The following is a 22442-nucleotide window of genomic DNA, read 5'->3' as shown; positions in this document are numbered from 1 at the left end:
CTGGCTGAAGCTGGCAGAGGGTGAAGGGTGGGAGAGACAGGTGAGGGTGCTAACTGAAGCTGGCAGAGGGTAAAGGGTGGGAGAGACAGGTGAGGGTGCTGGCTGAAGCTGGCAGAGGGTGAAAGGTGGGAGAGACAGGTGACGGTGCTGGCTGAAGCTGGCAGAGGGTGAAGGGTGGGAGAGACAGGTGAGGGTGCTGGCTGAAGCTGGCAGAGGGTGAAGGGTGGGAGAGACAGGTGAGGGTGCTAACTGAAGCTGGCAGAGGGTGAAGGGTGGGAGAGACAGGTGAGGGTGCTGGCTGAAGCTGGCAAATGGTGAAGGGTGGGAGAGACAGGTAAGGGTGCTGGCTGAAGCTGGCAGAGGGTGAATTGTGGGAGAGACAGAGGGTGCTGGCTGAAGCTGGCAGAGGGTGAAGGGTGGGAGAGACAGGTGAGGGTGCTGGCTGAAGCTGGTGAAGGGTGGGAGAGACAGGTGAGGGTGCTGGCTGAGGCTGGCACAGGGTGATGGGTGGTGAGGGTGCTGGCTGAGGCTGGTACAGGGTGATGGGTGGTGAGGGACCTTCTCTTGTTCCCCCGTGTCACATCTTGTGCCCCCGGCTTCCCCCCTCCGTGTCACCGTTTGTGCCCGCAGCTTTCCCCGTATGATCTCTTGTCCCCCAGCTTCCCCCCTGTGTTATCTCTTGTCCCCCAGCTTCCCCCCTGTGTTATCTCTTGTCCCACAACGTGTCATCTCTTGTCTCCCATATCACCTTTTGCGCTCCTGGCTTCCCCTGTGTCACCTTGTCCCCCAGCTTCTGCCCACCATCTTTTGTCCCACAGCTTCACCATCATCTCTTGTCCCCCCAAATTCCTCCCTGACATCTCTTGTTCCCCCAACTCCCCCCCCCCCCTCATCTCTTGTCTTCCCAGTTCCCCTCATGTCACCTTTTGTACCCCCTGGCTTCCCCCACAGAGGCTTATCAGGCCAATATAGCACCTATGGCAAACACTAAGATTTCCCCCCACCCCCAGCATAGGAAGTGAGAGGAGTACATCCAGTATAATAGCCCGCCCCTCCGGTATAGGTGGTAAGAGTTGTCCCCCAGTATAAGTAGCCCCCCAGGAAGTGATAGGTTTTCCTCCCATAAGTAGCCCTCCACCAATCTAGGAAGTGAGAGATGTCCCCAGTACAAGAGCCCCCCAGTATAAGTAGCCCCCCCCCCCCCCCCAGCCTAGGTAGTGAGAGGTATCCCAAGCACAGGCAGCCTCCCCCAGTCTAGGTAGTGAGTGGTGCCCCCAGTGTAGGCCCCCCTCTCAAGTTTAGGAAGTGAGTGGTGCCCCCAGAATAGACAGCCCTCCCAGTTTAGGTAGTGAGTGGTGTCCTCAGTATAGGCAGCCCCACCAGTTTAAGTAGTCAGTAGTGCCATCATTATAAGCAGCCCCCCAGTTTACCAATAAGTGGTGCCCCAAGTGGTCCCCGCAGTATAAGCGGCCTCTCCCCTCCCCCCATCCCTGTTACAGACCTGTCCAGTGCCCCCCATTCCAGCTGCCTTCCCATCGCAGCCTCAGATCTCCGATCAGCTCTGCCTGCTGTCCCCGCTGCCTGCGCGTTACAGTAGCAATGATTGTTACACTTCAGATCAACGGGACAGTTGATGCAGAAGTGACTAATGACGTCACTTAGGCATATGCAGTACTGTGCGCAGGGACCATGCGCCTTCACTGTCCCGTTGATCTGAGGTGTGATGATCATTGCTACTGTAACGCAGAGGCAGCGGGGACAGCAGGCAGCACTGATCGGAGATCGGAGGGCAGCTGGGATGGTGGGCACTGGACAGGTCTGTAATAGGGACGGGGGGGGGGGGGGGGGGGGGGGATGGCAGGCGTACCCCCGGCAATGGTCACGCGTACCGAGTCTTGAGAAACACTGGTTTAGAAGACTATATTTTCTCATAAGAACTCTAAATTGCCTGGAGTTTCGTTGATGAAGAGGAGAAAGAGTGGAGCCGGGGGGGGTGATCTGTCTAGATGTGAGGAGAAAGCTACATTAAAATCTCCTCCTAGGATTAGGGGACCTTCAGTCACTTTCTGCACTTTAGCTAGAAAGGAGGAAAGGAATGAGGTTTGGTTTACGTTAGGGATATAAACATTTGCCAGGGTTACTGGTTTACCTGCTAAGTTACCTATTAGTATCAGGTATCTCCCTTTGGGGTCCGAGATTGTGCGCGGTACCCGAAGAGGGACCGCTTTTTTAACTAAGAACGCAACCCCTGCTTTCTTGTGGGGGCCAGATGCTAGGAACATTTCCGTGAAGAGTTTGCTATAAATACGTGGGGGATCAGCTTTCCTGAAGTGGGTCTCCTGTATCATGGCCAGGTTCACCCCAAGCCTCTTGAGGTCTTTTAAAAGCGCAAATCTTTTTTGGGGGGTGTTAAGCCCCTTAGCATTAACAGTAAGACCTTTAACCATTGTCATAGGGAATTTTTTTTTTTTGTGGAGAGATGGGAGGAACCAACCTGAATAAGAAAGGAGGTCAAACCTTAAAGATAATAACAATAGAAATACAACCACTTGTATATAAGTAACCATTATAAAAACCAGAATATTGCCACTGTAAAAAAACGTGGCTCAACAATAGGGTGGCAAGAATAAGCCACCAGGGTGAGGGAGCCCAATAGAGGGGGGCCCATAGATATAGGGAGAATCCTGGATTGGAAAACCTCCTGAGGAACATACCGGGTAGCCTGGAGACCGCCCAGAAGAAGGAGCTTCTAAGTGAAACCTCCTGGAGTATCTTAGTGTTCAAAATGCAAAAGTTAAAGAGAAAGGAAGTATAAAGGACCTAAGTAGTTAGCCTTAAGTCACTGAGTGAGGAATGCCACTTGATGACTCCAGTGCTAACGAGGAGCCAGAAACTACCTATTTAGGATAGTTAAGGGACTTGGGAAGAAGGTGAGTTCAGGTTTGCTGAGCTTCCATATCCTCTGGGGTGTTTTGGGAGGAGAGGCCACGCAAGGGGACCTTGGTCCATTCGGAGATGTGCCGAACCTTGCGAGGTGGGGAAGCTTCCGGTGATCTGTGCCTGGAAGAAGAGGGTTGGAGAGGGAGTCGTAAGCCCATTTGTTTAAAAAAAAATCAGCGCCATCAACATCAGTGAGAGTAAATGTCACCCCTTTCCTAGTGACCGAGAGTCTGAAAGGGAATCCCCACTTGTAAGGAATCTTCGCTTTTTGTAAGAGCTGAGTGACAGGCCTAAGAGCCCTGCGCTTAGCCAGTGTTATTAGGGAAAGATCATTGTAGATACCAATGGTGTCTCCTTTAAAGTCCACTGAGGGAATGTTGCGGAGAGCTTTGAATATTGCTTCTTTATCCTCATAGTAATGTAGCCGTATAACAACGTCTTTCGGTCTGCCCGCTGAGGCCTGCCTCTCACCCAGCGCCCTGTGGGCCCTATCCATTCTCCATAGTTCTTGTGGGAGATCAGGTACATTTGTTTGAAAAAGTTCCAACAGGTGAGAGTTCAGATTCTTGTTAGAGACTTGCTTAGAGATGCCCTTTACCCGGATATTTTGCCTGCGTTCTCTATTCTCTATATCCTCATGTCCAGAGCGCAGGCTCTTCAGGTCTGAAAGCATAATGCGTTGATCATCCTCCATATTTGCTTGCTTTTGCGCTAAAGAATCAACGTTAGATTCAAGAGCATTAGTGTGATCACCTATGTCGGCAATTTCAGCTTTCAAATCTTTCACAGCAGTGATTATTAGAGTCTGGAGGGAGGTATAGAGCGAGTGGTAATGCTTTTGCAGGGCTGAGTCTAGTATTGCTGCTGTGTCCCCACAGTGTGCCCAAAAACGGGTGGCCCTGTGATGCACATGTGCGAGTGTACGCATGTGCATTGTGGAGCCTTCCGTCTTCTGAGAACTCGAGGGTCCCCAAAGGCATATTCCACCAGTCGGTTGAATACATGCAACAGGGGTGACGGCGCTGGAACAAGTGTACAGGGAAGGCTCAATAGGCTATAGCCTTCCCTTTCCATAGGGAAGTATACACACACACACACACACACACACACACACACACACACACACACACACACACACACACACACACACACACACACACACACACACACACACACACACACACACACACACACACACACACACACACACACACACACACACACACACACACACACACACACACACACACACACACACACACACACACACACACACACACACACACACACACCCCCCCTCTATACTGTGGATGCAGATCTGAGCATGGTAGCAGCCACACTCAGACGTTACATGCTCAGAGGTGACTTGAGGCAGTTCTTTGCTGCTATGTAACTGCACCACTTGTAGCTGAGAGTGTGTTTGTTTTTACAAACACATCCATTTGACTGCTTTTCAGAAGGCACTTTGTGAGCTGGCATATCACAGGCTGAACTGTGTTGTAAGTGCACAGTTTAGTGGTGCATGTGAAAGATGCTTGGTAGTTTGCCTGCCTGGGTGTTGACTTTCTGTGCATCTTTGAACTTGTTTATCTTTATTTGATTTGATGAATTTTGGTAATGTAACTCTTACTTATTCCTAGTTGGCTCTTGTGAGATGTAAGAAAATAAGAATGCCTTCTTGAGTAGTTTCTTAATGAGCACTGAATTGATGCTTTCAAAGTAGCTCCCGCTTGGCTTGGCAGTTGTACCCACGTTTAATCGTTTGTCCTCTGTGTTGTATCTCCAAGCAAGCATTATCCAAGAAGATTGGTGTTGGAAGAATAAATCCATAGAATTTGAAGTGACAGAAGAGAACGTTGTTGGTGTGGAGTTCAGGCAGACCGGCTACATGCTGAGATGTTCCCTTTCACATGCTATCACCCTGGTAAGCAAGATCCTTCTCATTTAGTCAGCTTAAAGAGTAACTTTAACCCAGGTTTGAACTTCATCCCAATAAGTGGCCGATTTATCTATCTTCTTACTGCCCCCCCCCCCCCCCCCCCTCCTTCCCTCAAGAAATCTTTAACTTTTTTTTTCAAATAGATCATCGGCGGGCTATATGGCTGGGACCACAGAGTTTGATGTCATGACCATGGTCCTGATAGTTTACTGCTCTTGCATTTCACAGAGTAGTAAAATGCAGAATGTAGCAATTTACAGAAATCTGTTTCTTCCTTATTTGGTGGGAGCATTTAATACAACCAAAAATCTTGCATTCGTTGCAATGTAAACCAGCTCTTTGCATATAGCACCTTGACCCTTACTATCTGTTCACATTATGGGTCTGGTTTACTAAGAAATCCCTAGAAATTTCCAGTAAGGGTATACTAAATAAGTCAGCAAATCTAGACTGAATTAAAATTTGGGGCAAAAGCTGCTTCTTCATCATATCGAAACATGGTGGAGGTTTCTGATAAGTTAATAGTCATGTGATTACAGATGCCTGCATTGAGAACCTTGCAGGCCCTGCTGGTGGAGTAACAGACTTCAGCTGTTCAGCAGAGCCTGCGAGGCTGTGTGGGACCTCAGAGAACCTCACAGGTCAGGAAAACAAACGTCTCCAACGGCACACAGGAGCTCACAGGGCTAGAAGATGCACATAGCCACAGAGGGGAGGAAAAAACCAGATAAAGCTGCAATTTCAACTGTTCTTCACCCACATGTGAGTGTATTGCTCCCCAGCTGCCATAGTAAGGGAATTCTGACGCCCTGCGCAAACGTCACATGTGTAATATGTATCTCCTGTTTGCTGTAAATAATCCATGTACGTTTTATCAGTTAACAGACCTCAGGCAGATATTAATTATTTATAGAACTAAAAATCTTTAATTTTGCTATAGTGCCCCTTTAAGTGCTCTTGGAAGAGCTTATGATTGGAATGTGTGGACTGAGTCTTTTCAGTTTGTGCAAATGCACTGTGAGACAATTAGGGAAGAGCAGAAAGAAAGCTGGATGGCAAAGGAGAGAGGTCATCCAAATATGGGATAGTATCTTTTTGGCCAGTGTGCGGCCAGAATTAGAGGCAGCTGTGATTGTTTGTTTGCTTTTACTACATATGGAAGCACACCTCACTATGCTGTTTTTTTTTGTTTGTTTTTTTTTTAGCTTACTCTGCTTTAGTTGCAGACCATTTTTAATTAATCTAGGTTAGCTGGATTGATGATGGTATCCCTACTGGATATGCTTGCAAGGAAGTCTGTTGTCTGTAATATGATGCAGAAAACCTCAGTCTGATAAGCAAGAACATTAGACATTACTACTTGCATTTTTGTGCTTGGTCACTGTGTTCTCCATTCAGTTCTACTTTTGTGCCCAGCCTCAGTGAGTGCAGCAACACATGTGGAAGAAGATTGTGGTTAGTAAGGTAAAGGGCCATTAGAGCACACTACTGCTATTTTGTAGCTTTGCCATGTTGCAGGATTCCAGATTTGACTTTATGGTTTGTCAAAGCAACATTTCAATGGAAAATACCATATACTGTATGTCAGGAACCGACCCGCGGCACGCCTGCGTATGCGGTTCCCGACTGCGGGTTTGACCAGATCAAGCGGGGAGCAGCCTTATTTAAGCTACAAACAAGGCTGTGACCCCCCAGAACACTTCTCACTGCCACCACTAGCGGTTCGCTAGACACGTCCCCTCAGCTGTCGAGGGCTAAACACGCAATCTGCGTTTTCGTATTTGCGTCAGCTTTGCGCTTAGGCCGAATACGAGAACGCCACGCACCCACACACCATTGCAATCTTACACTGTAATGAAGCAAAACCACTAACAGTCGTTCCGAACGATACTGTTAGCTACTCGCACTGGCGTATCGTTTGTTGGGTCAGCTGCGCGCTTTAGGCCAACGTATGACAAACGCCCCCACACACACAATGCAATTACAATTTCATCTGGTAGTGTTGCTCAAGCATACAATTAGGCACGGACTTATACACAGCTACACTGCAGTCTCCTCTAGGCTATGAGTGTTAGTTTAGTACGGCAGAAGTCAAGCTTATTAAATAATAATTTAATATTCCAGAAAAACATAGAACAATGCAGAACAGAATATATACAAAAGATTACAAAAAAACAAAAATAAAAAGTTACAAAATTAAAGTTACAAAGATAAAACACGGATATTTGCGTAAAAATAAACGGGGGAAAAAAGAACGTTACCAGCTTAGGTTAGAACGTTGTTTGACGGGAGGACGCCGTTTCGACCAGGAGTCGCGATCATCCCTAGCTATTCGCTACCTCCGAGAGAAGATCTTTATTAGGTATCTGCCTTTGCTTTTTATACTCTGAGCTACGCCTGGAGGCTGCAACTTCCTTGGGGAGGGGAGGAACTAGGTTTTAATTAAATCTCAGACATATTCCATTTCCAGGTAAAAGTCTATACATCAAAGATTGTGAAGTGAGGCTTTCAACTCCAGGTGAAAACTTGATTAAGGCTTTTTCCTGTCTCCGTTTTTAAAGTCTGCAGAGATTCCAACCCCCTTCCATTAGCTGTAATTTACAGGGTATCGTTTGCACCTCCACTAATAATTTAATTTCCAGTAGCCTGTCATGTACATTTCCAACATTCCTGTGTTAGTCTCCAGACTCTGGTCCTCTTGCTTTGTGTATTGAGACAATGGGCTGTCTCCTGAGTTCAAAAAGCCAGGCAGATAATCCCATTAGCACTCTCAGAGGAACTGCATACAGAAACTCAAAGCACCTCATATGGTCAAGAAAATCACCCATTTCCTTGCCCCAAGCAACTCAAGGTAACAGCTCCCTTCTAGCAGACCTACATGGAACACAGGCAGAAAAATGAAAGAATATGTTCCTGTTCCTTACATCCTAAGCACCCCAATATATTCCTGACACTGTATCCTCTGCAATAAGCCGAAAATACCATATACTGTATCCTCTGCAATAAGCCGAAAATACCATATACTATATCCTCTGCAATAAGCCGAGAAATGATAAATTCATATATGTGCCGAAATCACTCTGTGAAGAAAGAAAATCATTTTTATTTTATTTTTTGAACAGGAGTTTTACCAGGATGGAAATGGACCGGAACATGTTGGTGTATATAATCTAACCAAAGGAGTGAACCGATTCTGCCTTTCAAAACCAGGTAGTTTCAATAGAGCTGCAACAAACTAATCAACATAAAGGAAAGAAGAGTGTTAGGGAATGCTTCCACTAAGGGCAAATTCTCATTGCGATTATTCGCATTGAAACCTAAACCAATGCATGTCAATGGAGTCAAATCTGTTGAATGCAAATTCGCAATTGCAGTGCAATGCTAAACAAATATGGATTGCATGCTACAGATTTCTGCATTACACATCCATTTCCCACACAATGATTGATAGCCACATCCAGATTTCCACATTAACAAGACCAGCTAAAACTTGGAAATTCGCATCCAGAAAAACTGATGCAGAATGCAACATGCTGTGGAAATGAGCCCTTAGAACAGAACAGGCAGTTAGCTAAATACACAAAATACATTTATGAATTGCTCAATGACTATAAGGGCGGTTTTACAATGCTAATCGCAAAACACAATAAGATTTTACATTGCAGTTGTGCTGTGATTTTTACTGGTGCTAGGAACTCAAAAACGCTGAAAAAATTGCTGCATGCAGGAAGTTTGCCATCAGGTAAAATTGGATCGCAGTCAAAACCGGTTCTGTGATTCCTATTAACTTCTGATGTCCTTACGTTTTTATATTTCATTGCGATTGCAACCAAATCACTGAAAATGTTTAAAATAGCCCTAACGCCTCTTCCCCACATTCACGTTCAAAAACGCACAAAAAAAGACCGCATATGCGGTTTTTTTAAATTGACGTTCGTTTTTACAATACAAAGAATGTAGAAATGTTTCATCGGATACAAAACTATTGTGGGTAAAAACATGCCTATAATCACATTGAGATCCTATTCGATGCATTTTTGAAACGTGACCATTGACTTGAATGCACCTTCAATTCCATGCACTCTGAGCATTCTTGTCTATTCCCTAGCGTTGCGATATGAGTTCCAATTGCAACACATGCGTAGACACATCAGACAGTGCTTTCAATGCACTTCTGATGTCCGTTTTCCATAAATTGCACTTAGCTGAAATTGCCTCTAAAAAAAGGGAATGTGGGGAAGGTGCCTAGATTAGGCATTTTAGTCCTGTTCCTGTTCATGGCGACATCTGATGAATGGACATGAAACCAAGAGAGTGATGATGGTGATTAATTGTACATTAAGCAGGTGAATGACACAGAAAGTTGGAGAAATGAATATTGCAATGAGTTCATTTGAAGCAGAAATTAGTTCAGTATTTCAATCATTGGGTCTATAATTAAGTGTGAGTGTGTGAGGCCCACTTTATTTAATGAATTATGAATCTTCATGAATTCTCATCTGATTTTTACGTTCAATGATTTGTGGCCCAAATAAAAGATCTAATTGACTGTACTGTAACATTAAGCCGCATCTACACGCGTAGATGCGGCTCCGATCCTCCTTATCAATCGAGCCGCTGATTGATAAGATCCGACAGGACGGATCTTGCTTCCGCCGATTCCCTGCTCGCTCCCCGCGAGGGGACAATGGCAGGGAATCGAGCGGAAGATAAGCGGCGCCAGCAGGGACGAGCGGGGAATCGAATGCGGCACACGCGTGGCGAGCGGGGACGCGCGGGGACACGGAAGAGGCGATCCGGCGGCTAATCGAGCCGCCGGATCACAGCCTCATCTACGTGTGTAGATGAGGCTTTACAAGTGGGAATTCAATTGATAAGCAAAGGCTCTGACTGGCTACTGCTGACTTGGCCAGTTAGGGCCTTTGTTTACTTCTGAAAGCCCACGCTTACCAAATAAAAGGCCACCAGTGCTGACATTACAGTGCTGTGGAATTGCTTGGCAAGGAAGTCTGCCACAATCATACAGATTACAGCAATCTGCCAAATTTTCTTTCCATTATTTTTTTTTAATAGGGTTCCAGTCAGGGCTCTTTTGATAGCTAAGTAATGTGCCAGTTAAGCCACACTATACTGGTCATTATTTGAGCAACACTACTTCAAGTTTCTGTAGACTGCCATAGAGATTGACATGCATAGCCAAAATGATAGTCTAAACCAGGACCATTGGAAGTGGGGGCAGTCCACTTTTATAATAATTATTATAATAGTACTTTTTCTAGCAGTTTTCTACCAGGAGACTCAAAAGATTGTACACAATGTATTCAGTCTCTTAGGCTTGGAAAACAAGTTTTAGGGTTTATTGGAAGATGTTCTGGAATGGGTGTTCATTAATTTCTTTTCTATTCTAGGTGTTTACAAAGTTACACCGCGATCATGCCATCGGTTTGAGCATGCCTATTACACTTATGACACGTGAGTTTTTTTTGTTTCTAAAGTCATACACATGTGGCAACGTTTGGAACAGCTGATGTATATGTGTCCATTACTGCTAAGCATATCTTCACTAACAAAATATAAGGTTGCAACAGATCCATGCTAGACACCACACAGGGAAAATAAAATTAAGGCGATGGATCGCTCATCCCACTGGCAGCTGTTTTTTTTTTTTTTATAAATTGACTTTGATTTCAAATATAAAAAAACTTTCAAATATAAAAAAACTCTTCTAATAATTGCCAATTGGGGGCCACAGTGGATCTGTTGATCTTAGATACTGAAAATGTAATCTTTGTGGCCTGTTCCATTCATTAGACACTAGTTCCAAAGCATCCTTTTCAATGGACTAAGGCGCATATATAAGTCTTGAAGAGAAACTGTTTCATTATAGAGATGTTATAGTAAATGCAAACAGATTTTCATGTAAAGCTTTGTTTCCGAGGCTCACCACGTTTGTGACATGTTTATAAGTGCAAATCAAACTATTTTGTTAGAAATGTGTCAGTTGTGAGGGTCCTCTTACATTGTCAGTTGCTCTCAGATATAACTTAAAGAGAAACTCCGACCAAGAATTGAACTTAATCCCAATCAGTAGCTGATACCCCCTTTTACATGATAAATCTATTCCTTTTCACAAACGGACCATCAGGGGGCGCTGTATGACTGATATTGTGGTGAAACCCCTCCCACAAGAAGCTCTGAGTACCGAGGTACTTCTGGCAGTTTCCTGTCTGTGAACCTTGTTGCCTTGTGGGAAATAGCTGTTTACAGCTGTTTCCAACTACCAAAACAGCATACAGCAACTACATCACGTGCCAGCAGTAAAAATGTCACCATGTGATAAATGTCAGAATATAAATCAGGTATTTAAAAGATTTTACAATGGGCAAACACTGACTAAATCATTTATACATAATTATTGTAAAAATGAAGCACTTTTTTTATTACATTATTTTCACTGGAGTCCCTCTTTAAAGGACAACTGATTTTCAAAGTATTGTTCATGTTTTCCTATGACTCAGTTCCCACTGTACATGGTTTAGAAAAGCCTTTTCTCAATGCACTGCTATGGAACGTTAAAACGCATCAGTTTTTCAGCGTATAGTGTTAGAGGCCTAATTTGCAATCGCAGTTTACAGATGCTGAGAGCCCAGACATGTTTACATAAGGCAGAAAGCCAATGACCACCAAGGTGTGAAAAATACTATATTAAGGCAGCTACCTCTTGACATTTATTGCTTGTGCTTATTCATGAAACTACATGTGACCACATATTGGTAACAGTGTATCCTTTACATATTTTGCAGAAATGTGAATATTCTTGTGTTCTGTGTAATTACAGATCTTCGCCCAGCATCCTTACCCTTACTGCAGTGCGGCATCATGTCCTTGGGGCCATAACAGCTGATAAACTAATGGATGTGACAGTCACTATTAAGTACGTATGAACTAGAGCAGGGTGCTACTTTATCTCCTATCGATAAACGTGTGGATAGCTCATTAGCTGAGCTCATTGTGCTGTATTGTTTGTCCCCTTGACTGTAATGGAAATGTAATTAGCAGAACCGATCTTTTGAAATTGTAAAATTTTTTAACTTGAATAGTATTTATAGTGGTTAATGTCATAGTACAGGATTTCTTCTTTATTAGGTTCCTTTTCCTAGAGCTGTGTCGTGGAATATGTTAGAGAATTCTGTGGGAGGAAACTCCAATTTTAGTCATAGACGTGAAGCGAATTGAGGATACAGCTTATTGGACAAGTTAAAAATCATACTTGTTAAAACAAATCTAGTAGTTGCTATTATTATTAGTATTGTCATCATCATGATGCAATTAAATAGTGCGTACACTCAAAATCCTCCAATGAGATGCAAATAATTTCGAGTTGATGCAGGATTATGCAAACTTTGTACACAAATGTATGCAGCTTGGAAATGGACCAATCAAATTTTATCTCAGCAGGGTTTGATTAGTTCATTTTCAAGCTGTATAAATTTGCATATAACATTTGCATAATGCTGCATAAACTCAAAATTACTTGCATCTCATTGACCATCCCTATTTATTAAATGAATACTGTAGGGGAAAAAGAGTTAAACTTACCTGGGGCTTCTACCGTTCTCCCGCAGACGTCCTGTGCCCGCGCAGCCACTCCCTGGTGCTCTGTTCCCTGCCGCCGGTTCACTTCCGGATTTTGCTTTGAAGTCGCAAAACCGCTGCCTGCGCGGCCGCGTCCTAGCTCCCCTGACATCACCAGGAGCGGTCTGCGCTTGTGGTGATGAGTGGATGCGTGGGCACAGGACGTCGGCGGGGGACCTTAGTCCCAAAAAGAATATGGTCTTAAAATTTTAAAAAAAAATGGACGTGATTATTAATGTTAGCAGGGTGCCCTTTTCCCACTGTGCTGATTTGACTCAATGGGATTTTTGCCTAAACATGAAGAACTGCATGTTGCTCTTTTCCTGCATTTGGGTAAGGTCAGTGGTACTGTATGTTTCTTTCTTCCTACATTTAAGGTAAGTCAGTAGAAGTGTTAAAAATTAGCATAGCAAATGCAGTATTATGGGACTTTCTTCCAATTTAAAGCAGAACTGAATATTCACCTAAAACAAAGTCGCCTGCACAGGACGTTATTACGGACAGGAACGCGACGAAGGTTATGCATGGCCAGGGCTGCGCAGGCGCAGTTGCTGCCAACCTACAAGTCGACTGTAACTAAACTGCACAGTGGCGGGAGAATGGAGGGTCGTTGAGGACCGGCGCGGGACAGGACAGCTGCAATGGGCTGGCAGAAGCCCCGTGTAAGTGAAACTTTGTTTTAGGTGAATCTTCAGTTTCGCTTTAACTGTGTGATATAAACTCCTCTCCATATTATCAGAAAATCAAAATCTCAAACAATGATTGCACAAAGCATCACATAGAAAATCATTTGAAGTACTTGCAAGTCGCATTCTGACTGTAGTGCATTTGTGATAGTTACTGCAGTTTGCAGTGGAAAAGGGCCCTTAGTGCATGCATAACAATGTTTAGTTTAACCTACCAACAAATTTGTGATTTAAATGGGCAAACTTTTCAGATTTTGTGCTGACCAGGGAGCATAATACTACAGGGTGACGGTCAGATTGCCATATATTATTATTTTTTTATTTATATAGCACCGACATCTTCCGCAGCGCTGTACAGAGTGTATTGTCTTGTCGCTAACTGTCCCTCAGAGAGGGGCTCACAATCTAATCCCTACCATAGTCCTATGTCCATGTATATATCATATAGTGTATGTATTAATCGGTCTAGTGCCAAGTTAGGGGGAAGCCAATTAATGTATCTGTTTGCTTTTGGGACGTACAAAGAAACTGGAGTGCCCAACCCACGCTGACATGGGGAGAACATACAAACTCCCTGCAAATGTTGCCCTGGCTGGGATTTGAACCAGGAATACAGCGCTGCAAGGCAAGAGCATTAACCACTACACCGCCGCGGTCAGCTTAATTCACCATTCTAAATTCTAGTTCTAGTGCAGAGATGGCTGGCAAGCTTACTTAGCATAAAACAACTGAAAACCTTGGATTCTGTACAGGAAGAGGCATTCTACAAAACACCACTGCACAGGCAGTCAAAAGGCACTCAGCAATTAAACCTTGGTTTTAATGAATTTCTATAGACAAAAGCTCAGTAGTGGGTAGCTAGAGAGGGAGAAGCACCCCTTTATCTATTGATACTACCGGTGATAAGCCCACAGGGCCAATTCTAACCTGCCATCTGCAGTAGTTCACTCGAACATAAGTGCAGGTCAAACCTCAAGCATCCCATCATGCTTCACCTTGCAAATCTGCCCCACCAAAGGCACAGGAAGTGAAATACTCTGGGCACATATTGCACATCAAAAAGCCTATTGAATGCTTACCCAGCATACCCTGTACTAGCTGCAAATATGACAGGAAAGAGATCGATTGCCTAAAAGTCTGATGGCAGCTTAACAAAATCTCCTATGTGTACAGTAAATGTGTAGACTGCTGTGTAACATATACGTTAAAATTGCTGTACTGGTTTTGAACACCTTATAACTAATTGTCTCTGGTTGTGTTGTTACTCATTGCAGATCTTCCATAGACAGTGAGCCAGCTCTTGTATTGGGGCCCTTAAAGTCCATTGAAGAGTTGCGCAGGGAGCAGCAGCTGGCAGAGATTGAGGCTCGCAAGCTGGAGAGAGAGAAAGCTGGGGCAGAAGAGGTTGAAGTGCAGCCACCAGTACAGGAGGTAGTGGAGGAGCTACAGGGCCCATTTACTTACGAGTTCTCATACTGGGCAAGGTAAGTTGTAGGTATCTGCCTACCATAGCTGATGTAAGGATCTCCATGTTTTTTAAGGATGTACAGTAATGACTTTGCAATATCATGCTAGGCCACCAGTGTGCTTGAGAATATATGGTCACACAAAACTGCTGTGCTTTTTTCACTTCATTTATTTAGTGTTTGTATAGTGCTGACATCACAGCGCCTTACAGACAATATAGTGGTTTGTCACTGGCTGTCCATCAGAGGGGCTTACAATCTAATCCTTGGCATAGTCATATGTCACTATTGAAGTCTAAGGCCAGGTGGAGGGGAAGCTAGTTAACTGTATGTTTTTGGAATGTGGCAGGAAACCCACACATACACAGGCAGAACTTTTAAACTCAAAGCAAACAGTGTCCAGTCCCATATTCACACTAGGGATTCAGCGCTGCAAGGCGAGTATGCCGCTCACTAGTCCACTGTGCTGCCCACTAGTCCACTGAGCTGCCCACTAGTCCACTGTGCTGCCCACTAGTCCACTGTGCTGCCCACTAGTCCACTGTGCTGCCCACTAGTCCACTGTGCCGCCCACTAGTCCACTGTGCCGCCCACTAGTCCACTGTGCTGCCCACTAGTCCACTGTGCTGCCCACTAGTCCACTGTGCTGCCCACTAGTCCACTGTGCTGCCCACTAGTCCACTGTGCTGCCCACTAGTCCACTGTGCTGCCCACTAGTCCACTGTGCTGCCCACTAGTCCACTGTGCTGCCCACTAGTCCACTGTGCTGCCCACTAGTCCACTGTGCTGCCCACTAGTCCACTGTGCTGCCCACTAGACCACTGTGCTGCCCACTAGTGTACTGTGCTGCCCACTAGACCACTGTGCTGCCCACTAGTGTACTGTGCTGCCCCACTACACCACTGTGCTGCCCCACTACACCACTGTGCTGCCCCACTACACCACTGTGCTGCCCCAGGACACCACTGTGCTGCCCCAGGACACCACTGTGCTGCTCAGGGTTAACGATTATGAGGGTTTAAAATGGATGCACACCTCACTGTCTTGACAAATCATTATGCACTGTTTTTGTTTGTCTATTTAGCTTGGTGGCCTACCTAAACCATCTGTTCAGATTGCATTTAGGCTTGCTTACACATGCAATATCTAGTATAATTAATTAGGTCACTGCACAAAGAATGTACAATATAGACAAACATTATTATTATTATAATTATATAATAGTAGTTTTATTTTATTTTTTTCTACGAACAATGTACAGTCAGATTGTAAGGTTTTAATTTCAAAAAGTTTGTATTGGTTCTTTACAGAAACCATCATATACAGGTATATTTCAAATCAATATATCTCCACGCAGGGGGCAAATGATATAGGCGGAAGAATAGAATGTACAGCTTTACTAGTTTTCTATCATCACAGCTTCTTACTTGCTTTTTCCTTTGTAGGTCTGGTGAGAAGATCACAGTAACACCTTCGTCTAAAGAACTTTTATTTTACCCACCTACTGTCGAAGCCGTTGTTAGTGGAGGTAATAATCAAGCCCCTCTTTTTAAAGTTTTGTTTATAGCTTTCATTAACGTTTTTGAAGACTGTGGAGTGAAAGGGTTGTAAGAAATAATACCTACCTTGAAATAAAATATAAATAAAATGCCATATGTATTTATCACCGGTTGTTACTAATAAAGAAGTTCTTTGTACTATGGCTGCCAAACTGTCTGCTTAAAATGGGGCACCTTCCCACTTATATTTATCAGTAGTGCAGACTTCTTACAGTTCAATTAAGAATGTTACTGCCTCATTGACTGAGTATTCATATTTAGTTCAGTGGAGGCGGGAGGAGTGACCCGGTGTTTTTTTATCTCGCAGGGAAGGTTGTCACGCTTGTCCTATTGACAAGTTTGCAGTCATTAGTATACAGGCTTATCAACTTTTTACTAATCTTTGAAAAGTTTGTGTAGAAAAGCTAGCAAGTTCAAAATAAATTGCTTAAAGGTGCCCATAAACTTGACGATTATAGGCAGATTCAACAGAGGCAAATTTATCTCTAATCAAATCTGATTAAAGATACATTTGTCTCTTGTCGAAGCTGTCCATATACTACAGGCCAATTCCCATCAGCATTTCAGCATGATAACTCGACTTGATGGTTCAAGTCATGGGAAGATATAAAGCAGACATTTATATTGTGTTTTTTATTCTTACTTTTAACATATACAGTGCTGCCCATAATTATTCCTACTTCTGGCAAATTTTGAATTGGTTACTTTTATTCAACCAGCAAGTAATTTTTTGATGGAAAATTACATGGGTGTCTCCCAAAAGATAAGACGATGTACAAGAGGCATTATTGTGAGAGAAAAAAAACATTTCTCAGCTTTTATTTACATTTGAGCAAAGTGGCCAGTCCAAAATCATTCATGCCCTTCACAAACTGTCACAGTCTGTGGGAAAATCCAAAGTTATATACCATTCCAAATAGTCCAAGCTGTTCTAACGCATCCTACCTACCCTGATTAATTGGGAACAGCTGTTTTAATCAACTCAACAGGTAAAAAACAGAAGCTCTCTGCAGTTTGTTTGTGGCCAGTCATGGCAAAGACAAAGGAGCTCAGTGAGGACCTGCAGCTGTGCATTGTGGCTGATCACAAGTCAGGAAAGGGCTACAAAGCAATTTCTAAATGTTTTCAAGTTCCAGTGGCTACAGTGCAAAGTACTAAGGAAAATCTCAGAGGACGTGGTCTGAAGCCAAAAGTGGCATTTGTGCTGGCAAGGAGGATAGTGAGAGAGGTGAAAAAGAATCCAAGGATCCCCACCAAGCCCATCCTGGTGAATCTGGGCTTTGCTGGTGGCAACGTCTCAAGGCAATCATTCCAGCAGACACTGCACACTGCTTGGGTTTCGTGGGTGCAGACCAAGGAGGACACCACTTCTCCAGATAAGGCACACAAAAGCTCGCTTGGCCTTTGCAAATGCTCATCAGGACAAAGAAGACGACTTCTGGTCTTTTGTCTTATGGTCAGATGAAACAAAAATGTACCGTATTTCGCGCCGTATAAGACGCTCCGGAATATAAGACGCACCCAGGTTTAGAGGGCAAAAACCAGGGAAAAAGAAAATACTAAACCTGGTGCGTCCATATTCCAGGAGCGTCTTGTACATGTCCTTCTGTGTGTCCTCCTGTGTCCCCCATATGTCCTCCTGTGCCCCCCATGTGTCCTCCTGTGCCCCCCATGTGTCCTCCCGTGTCCTCATGTGCCCTTCTGTGCCCCCATGGGTTATCCTGTTTGTCCTCATGTGCCCCCATATGTCCTTCTGTGCCCCTCATGTGCCCCCCATGTGTTCTCCTGTGCCCTTCTGTGCCCCCCATGGGTTCTCCTGTGTGTCCTCATGTGCCCCCCATGTGTCCTCATGTGCCCCCCATGTGTCCTTCTGTGCCCCACATGTGTGCTCCTGTGCCCCCCCCCCATGTGTCCTGATGTGCCCCCATGTGTTTTTCTGTGCCCTGTCATGTGTGCTCCGGTGCCCCCCATATGTCTTCCTATGCCCCCATGTGCCCTGATTTGCCCCCCTGCCTTCCGCCCTTCCACCTGCCTGAGTCTCCTGCCCTCCGGATTGGAGTGTTAATAGCAGCAGCAACTTACCTTTGGCAGGCTCCCGCGCTGATCCTAGATCATTGCGCTGCCCCCCTAGGTGTAGGAATAAGTATCTGCAGCTTACCTCCACAATGCGCCCGCGGTGACTGCAGACATCCGTTTTCCAGGCACTTCTCGCTCTAGTGACCGGCTTGAACTGATGATGCGCAGTTCAAAGCCGGTCACTAGAGTGAGAAGTGCCTGGAAGACGGATGTCTGCAGTCACCGCGGGTGCATTGCGGAGGTAAGCTGCCGATACTTATTTCTACACCTGGGGGGGGGGGCAGATACACAGGGGGGAGGCAGAGGAGGCTAGCGGGGGGCAGCGCAATTATCTAGGATCAGCGCGGGAGCCTGCCAAAGGTAAGTTGCCGCCGCTATTAACACTCCATCCGGGGGGCCAGGAGACGCAGGCGGGCACAGAAAGGCAGCGGTTCGTATCGGCGGGCGTTATTAAGTTGGAGATTCCCTGCCTTTGCCTTATAAGACGCAGGGACTTTTTCTCCCCATTTTTGGGGGAGAAAAAGTGCGTATTATACGGCGACAAATACGGTAATTGTTTGGTCACAATGATGTTTCCTTCATTTGGCATAAAGAACACCATCCCCACTGTCAAACAGGGTGGTGGGAACCTAATGCTTTGGGGGTATTTTGCAGACAATGGACCAGGGAACCTAATCACAGTAAACAGCACCATGAAAAAAACAATACATGAGGATTTTCAATGACATCAGGCAGTCTGCATAGAAACTTGACCTAGGGCACTAGTGGGCATTTCAGCATGACGATGACCCAAACCACACAGCAAAAGGGGTGAAGAAATGGTTAGCAGACAACAACATTAATGTTTTGGAGTGGCCCAGCCAGAGTTCTGACTTGAATCCAATTGAGAATCTGTGGAGGGAGCTAAAGTTCAGGGTGATGGCAAGAATGCCCTCCAAACTGAAAGATTTGGAGCTCATTGCTAAAGATAAATGGGCAAAAATACCTTTGGAGACATTCAAAAAGCTAATCTGCAATTATAGGAAGCGTCTGCTGTAATAGCCAATAAAGGCTTTTTCTATTGATTATTGAGAAGGGTATGAATAATTTTGGACTGGACACGTTTTGCTCTAATGTAAATAAAAGCTGAGGTGTTTTTTTCCCACATTAATGCCTCTTGTACATTGTCTTATTATCTTTTGGTAGACACCTATGTCATTTCCCATCAAAAAATTACTTGCTGGTTGAATAAAATTAACTTTTAAGTCAAAATTTGCCAGTGGTATGTATAAATATTCGCAGCACTGTATGTACTAGCAGGGGCTGAGGCTGGGGGCTAATTTATGGCTAAATCTATTTACCTACTAAAGACTTTTTATATTCTTTAGGATCACAGCAGAGTAGCCCGGGCTGTCAGTTAGAGACCACGGTCGTCATCATCATCATCTCCTGACTTGAAATTTGTTTTATTGATTTTAGTACTTCTTAAACCGAAGGGCTGCCCCGCTTACAAGTACCGAAGTAAAGGCGCCCATACATCAATCCCCCACCCCCCTCCCCCCTGAATTCCAGTAAGATTTGCTGGGAATTAATTCCCCCCAAATATCCAATTAATATTTCAAGTAGTGATCTGACAGGATGAAAAATCTGCTGTATATTAAAGGGAACCCGAGATGGGATTTAATTATGCTAGTGGGGCACAGAGGCTGGTTGTGCACACTAACACCAGCCTCTGTTGCCCCATGGTGTGCCTCCAAGACCCCCCTGCACGCCGCTATACCCCCCGCAGTGCTAGCGACATGCAGCGTGTCACCAGCACAATGTTTACCTGTGCGGTCTCAGTCAGCGCCACTCCCCCGCCTCCTCCGTATCGGCGCTACCCGCCCGTGTCCCTTCCCTCCCGCTGATTGGAGGGAAGTGCCGATACGGAGGAGGCAGGGGAGCGGCGCTAACAGACAGGCAGAGGTAAACATTGTGCTGGCGTCACGCTGCGTGCGCCAGCATTGCGGGGGGTATAGCGGCGCAGGGGGGTCTTGGAGGCACACCATGGGGCAACAGAGGCTGGTGTTAGTGTGCACAATCAGCCTCTGTGCCCCACTAGCATAATTAAATCCCACCTCGGGTTCTCTTTAATGGAATCGTCAGGCAAAAAATAAGTTTCACTTTCCTGGGGCTTCTACCAGCCCCATGCAGCCATCCTGTGCCCTCGTAGTCACTCACTGCTGCTCTAGTCCTCCGCCGCCAGCTAGTTTTGTTTTTGCAGACCTCGGGGTCGGTGGGCTGCATTGCGTACATTTTTACGCATTTCCGCGAGTGCAGGAACATTAACGCATACATTTTTCGCGTTAGCGGTGCAACGCGAGTAAATTTTAGCGTTAGCATTGCAATGCTAAAAATTTTTAGTGTTGCACCACTAACGCGAAAAATGTATGCGTTAATGTTCCTGCACTAGTGGAAATGCGTAGAAATGTACGCAATGCGGCCCGCCTACCCCGAGGTCTGCAAAAACAAAACTAGCTGGCGGCGGGGCACTGGAGCAGCAGTGAGTGACTACGATGGATGGCTGCATGGGGCTGGTAGAAGCCCCAGGTAAGTTAAACTCTTTATTTATTATTATTATTATTATTATTTTTTTCTTGCCTGAGTATTCCTTTACGGATAGGGACAGGGCAGGAGCGGTAATCGATCAATGGGCCACATCGTTGCAGTGCATCGAACAGTGTAACACTGCGAGTTCCATCAATAGTTTTCATGGTTATACTTAAAAAATAAATAAATAAATAGCTTACAAAAAGTTAATGAATAATTAAAGCTAGAATATTTTGCACTTAACCTTTATTTCCTTATTTTTATTTCAGATTTACCGTTTTCAGATTCCCTGTTAATACTTGTAATTCTCTGCAGTTGTGCACCTCCTTTACCCGCATGTTACTTCCTGTAGTGGCCACCATGGAGACTGCTTCTTTGTAGCATGGTTGTTCATTTCTGTTTGTATTCAGCCATTGGCAGAGTGACAGAAAATGCTGAAGATCTATTTCACCATAGTGACCAGTTGTACATATTTTGTACACCCTAAAGCTGGCCACTAACGGTCCAATTTCAAGCGAAAAATCGTTCGAGCGATCAGAAATTCTGATCAGATTGGTTGTAAATAATCTCCATTGATGGACACAATCGATTATGAACGAGTGAAAAAAATGTCGCCCGAATGAATTTTCGTCGAACGAAAATTTGGATTTTCTTGCTGGTCGTGATAGATAGGAAGCAAAGATTGGTTAGTTGATGGTGTAGTGAACGATTTTTCGTCCGATCAGAATTTCTGATCGCTCGAACGATTTTTCGCTAGAAATTGGACCGTTAGTGGCCACCTTTAACATCTTATAAATTAGCATGATAATTCAGCATATAATACGTTCTTATACTTGAATGTTTCCATTTCAGAAAGCTGCCCAGGAAAGTTAATAGATATACATGGAAAAGCAGGATTGTTCCTTGAAGGACAGATACATCCAGAATTGGAGGGTGTAGAAATCATCATCAGTGAAAAAGAAGCAGAATCACCTCTCATAACAGTGTTTACAAATGATAAAGGTTCATACAGGTCTGTATCAAATGTGGCCGAATTTTACAGCTGCTGTGATGTATTTTTGAACTTCAGAAGCAGCTCTACAACCTTTTTTAGAAAACTAAGGCAATGATTGAAAGTGAAAGTCCAGCAGTTTTCCTTTTTGTATCACTCCCCCACCACAGGTTATTTCCCCTTAAAAACCACAGCAATTTTCACATCATGCTCCTTCAATTCATTTGCCAATAACTTTACCGCTACTTATCACACCTACATTATCTATATTTTGGGTTCTTTGTTTTTCCCCACAAATTAGGCTTTCTCTGGGTGGTACTTTTTGCTAAGAATTATTTTATTTTACATGCATTTTACAGGGAATATGAAAAAAAAAATGGGAGAAAGTCATTATTTCTCAGTTTTCGGTCAATATAATTTAAAAATAAAAAGTGGTACTGTAAATAAAACTCACACATTTTATTTGCCCATTTGTCCAGGTTATCACAACATTTAAATGATGTCCCAAGTACTTTGTATAGCAGGGGTCTCAAACTCGCGGCCCGCGGGCCATTTGCGGCCCTCGATACAATATTTTGTGGC

General features: G+C 44.5%; 1 protein-coding gene across 1 annotated transcript in view; it reads left to right on the top strand.

The window, feature by feature from the left end:
• The window catches only part of LOC137524650 (BOS complex subunit NOMO1-like), a 157432-nt gene that overhangs the window by 88568 nt on the left and 46422 nt on the right, over window positions 1-22442 (top strand). Inside the window, exons 15-21 of the mRNA XM_068244764.1 lie at window positions 4728-4864; window positions 8002-8089; window positions 10288-10351; window positions 11718-11813; window positions 14475-14684; window positions 16112-16194; window positions 21722-21881. Coding sequence (XP_068100865.1) covers window positions 4728-4864; window positions 8002-8089; window positions 10288-10351; window positions 11718-11813; window positions 14475-14684; window positions 16112-16194; window positions 21722-21881 — 838 coding nt within the window. The remainder of the gene's footprint in view (window positions 1-4727; window positions 4865-8001; window positions 8090-10287; window positions 10352-11717; window positions 11814-14474; window positions 14685-16111; window positions 16195-21721; window positions 21882-22442) is intronic.

The sequence above is a fragment of the Hyperolius riggenbachi genome, chromosome 7 (assembly GCF_040937935.1).
Source record: "Hyperolius riggenbachi isolate aHypRig1 chromosome 7, aHypRig1.pri, whole genome shotgun sequence".
Lineage (NCBI taxonomy): Eukaryota > Metazoa > Chordata > Amphibia > Anura > Hyperoliidae > Hyperolius > Hyperolius riggenbachi.
This window is presented reverse-complemented; position numbering and strand designations above follow the sequence as displayed.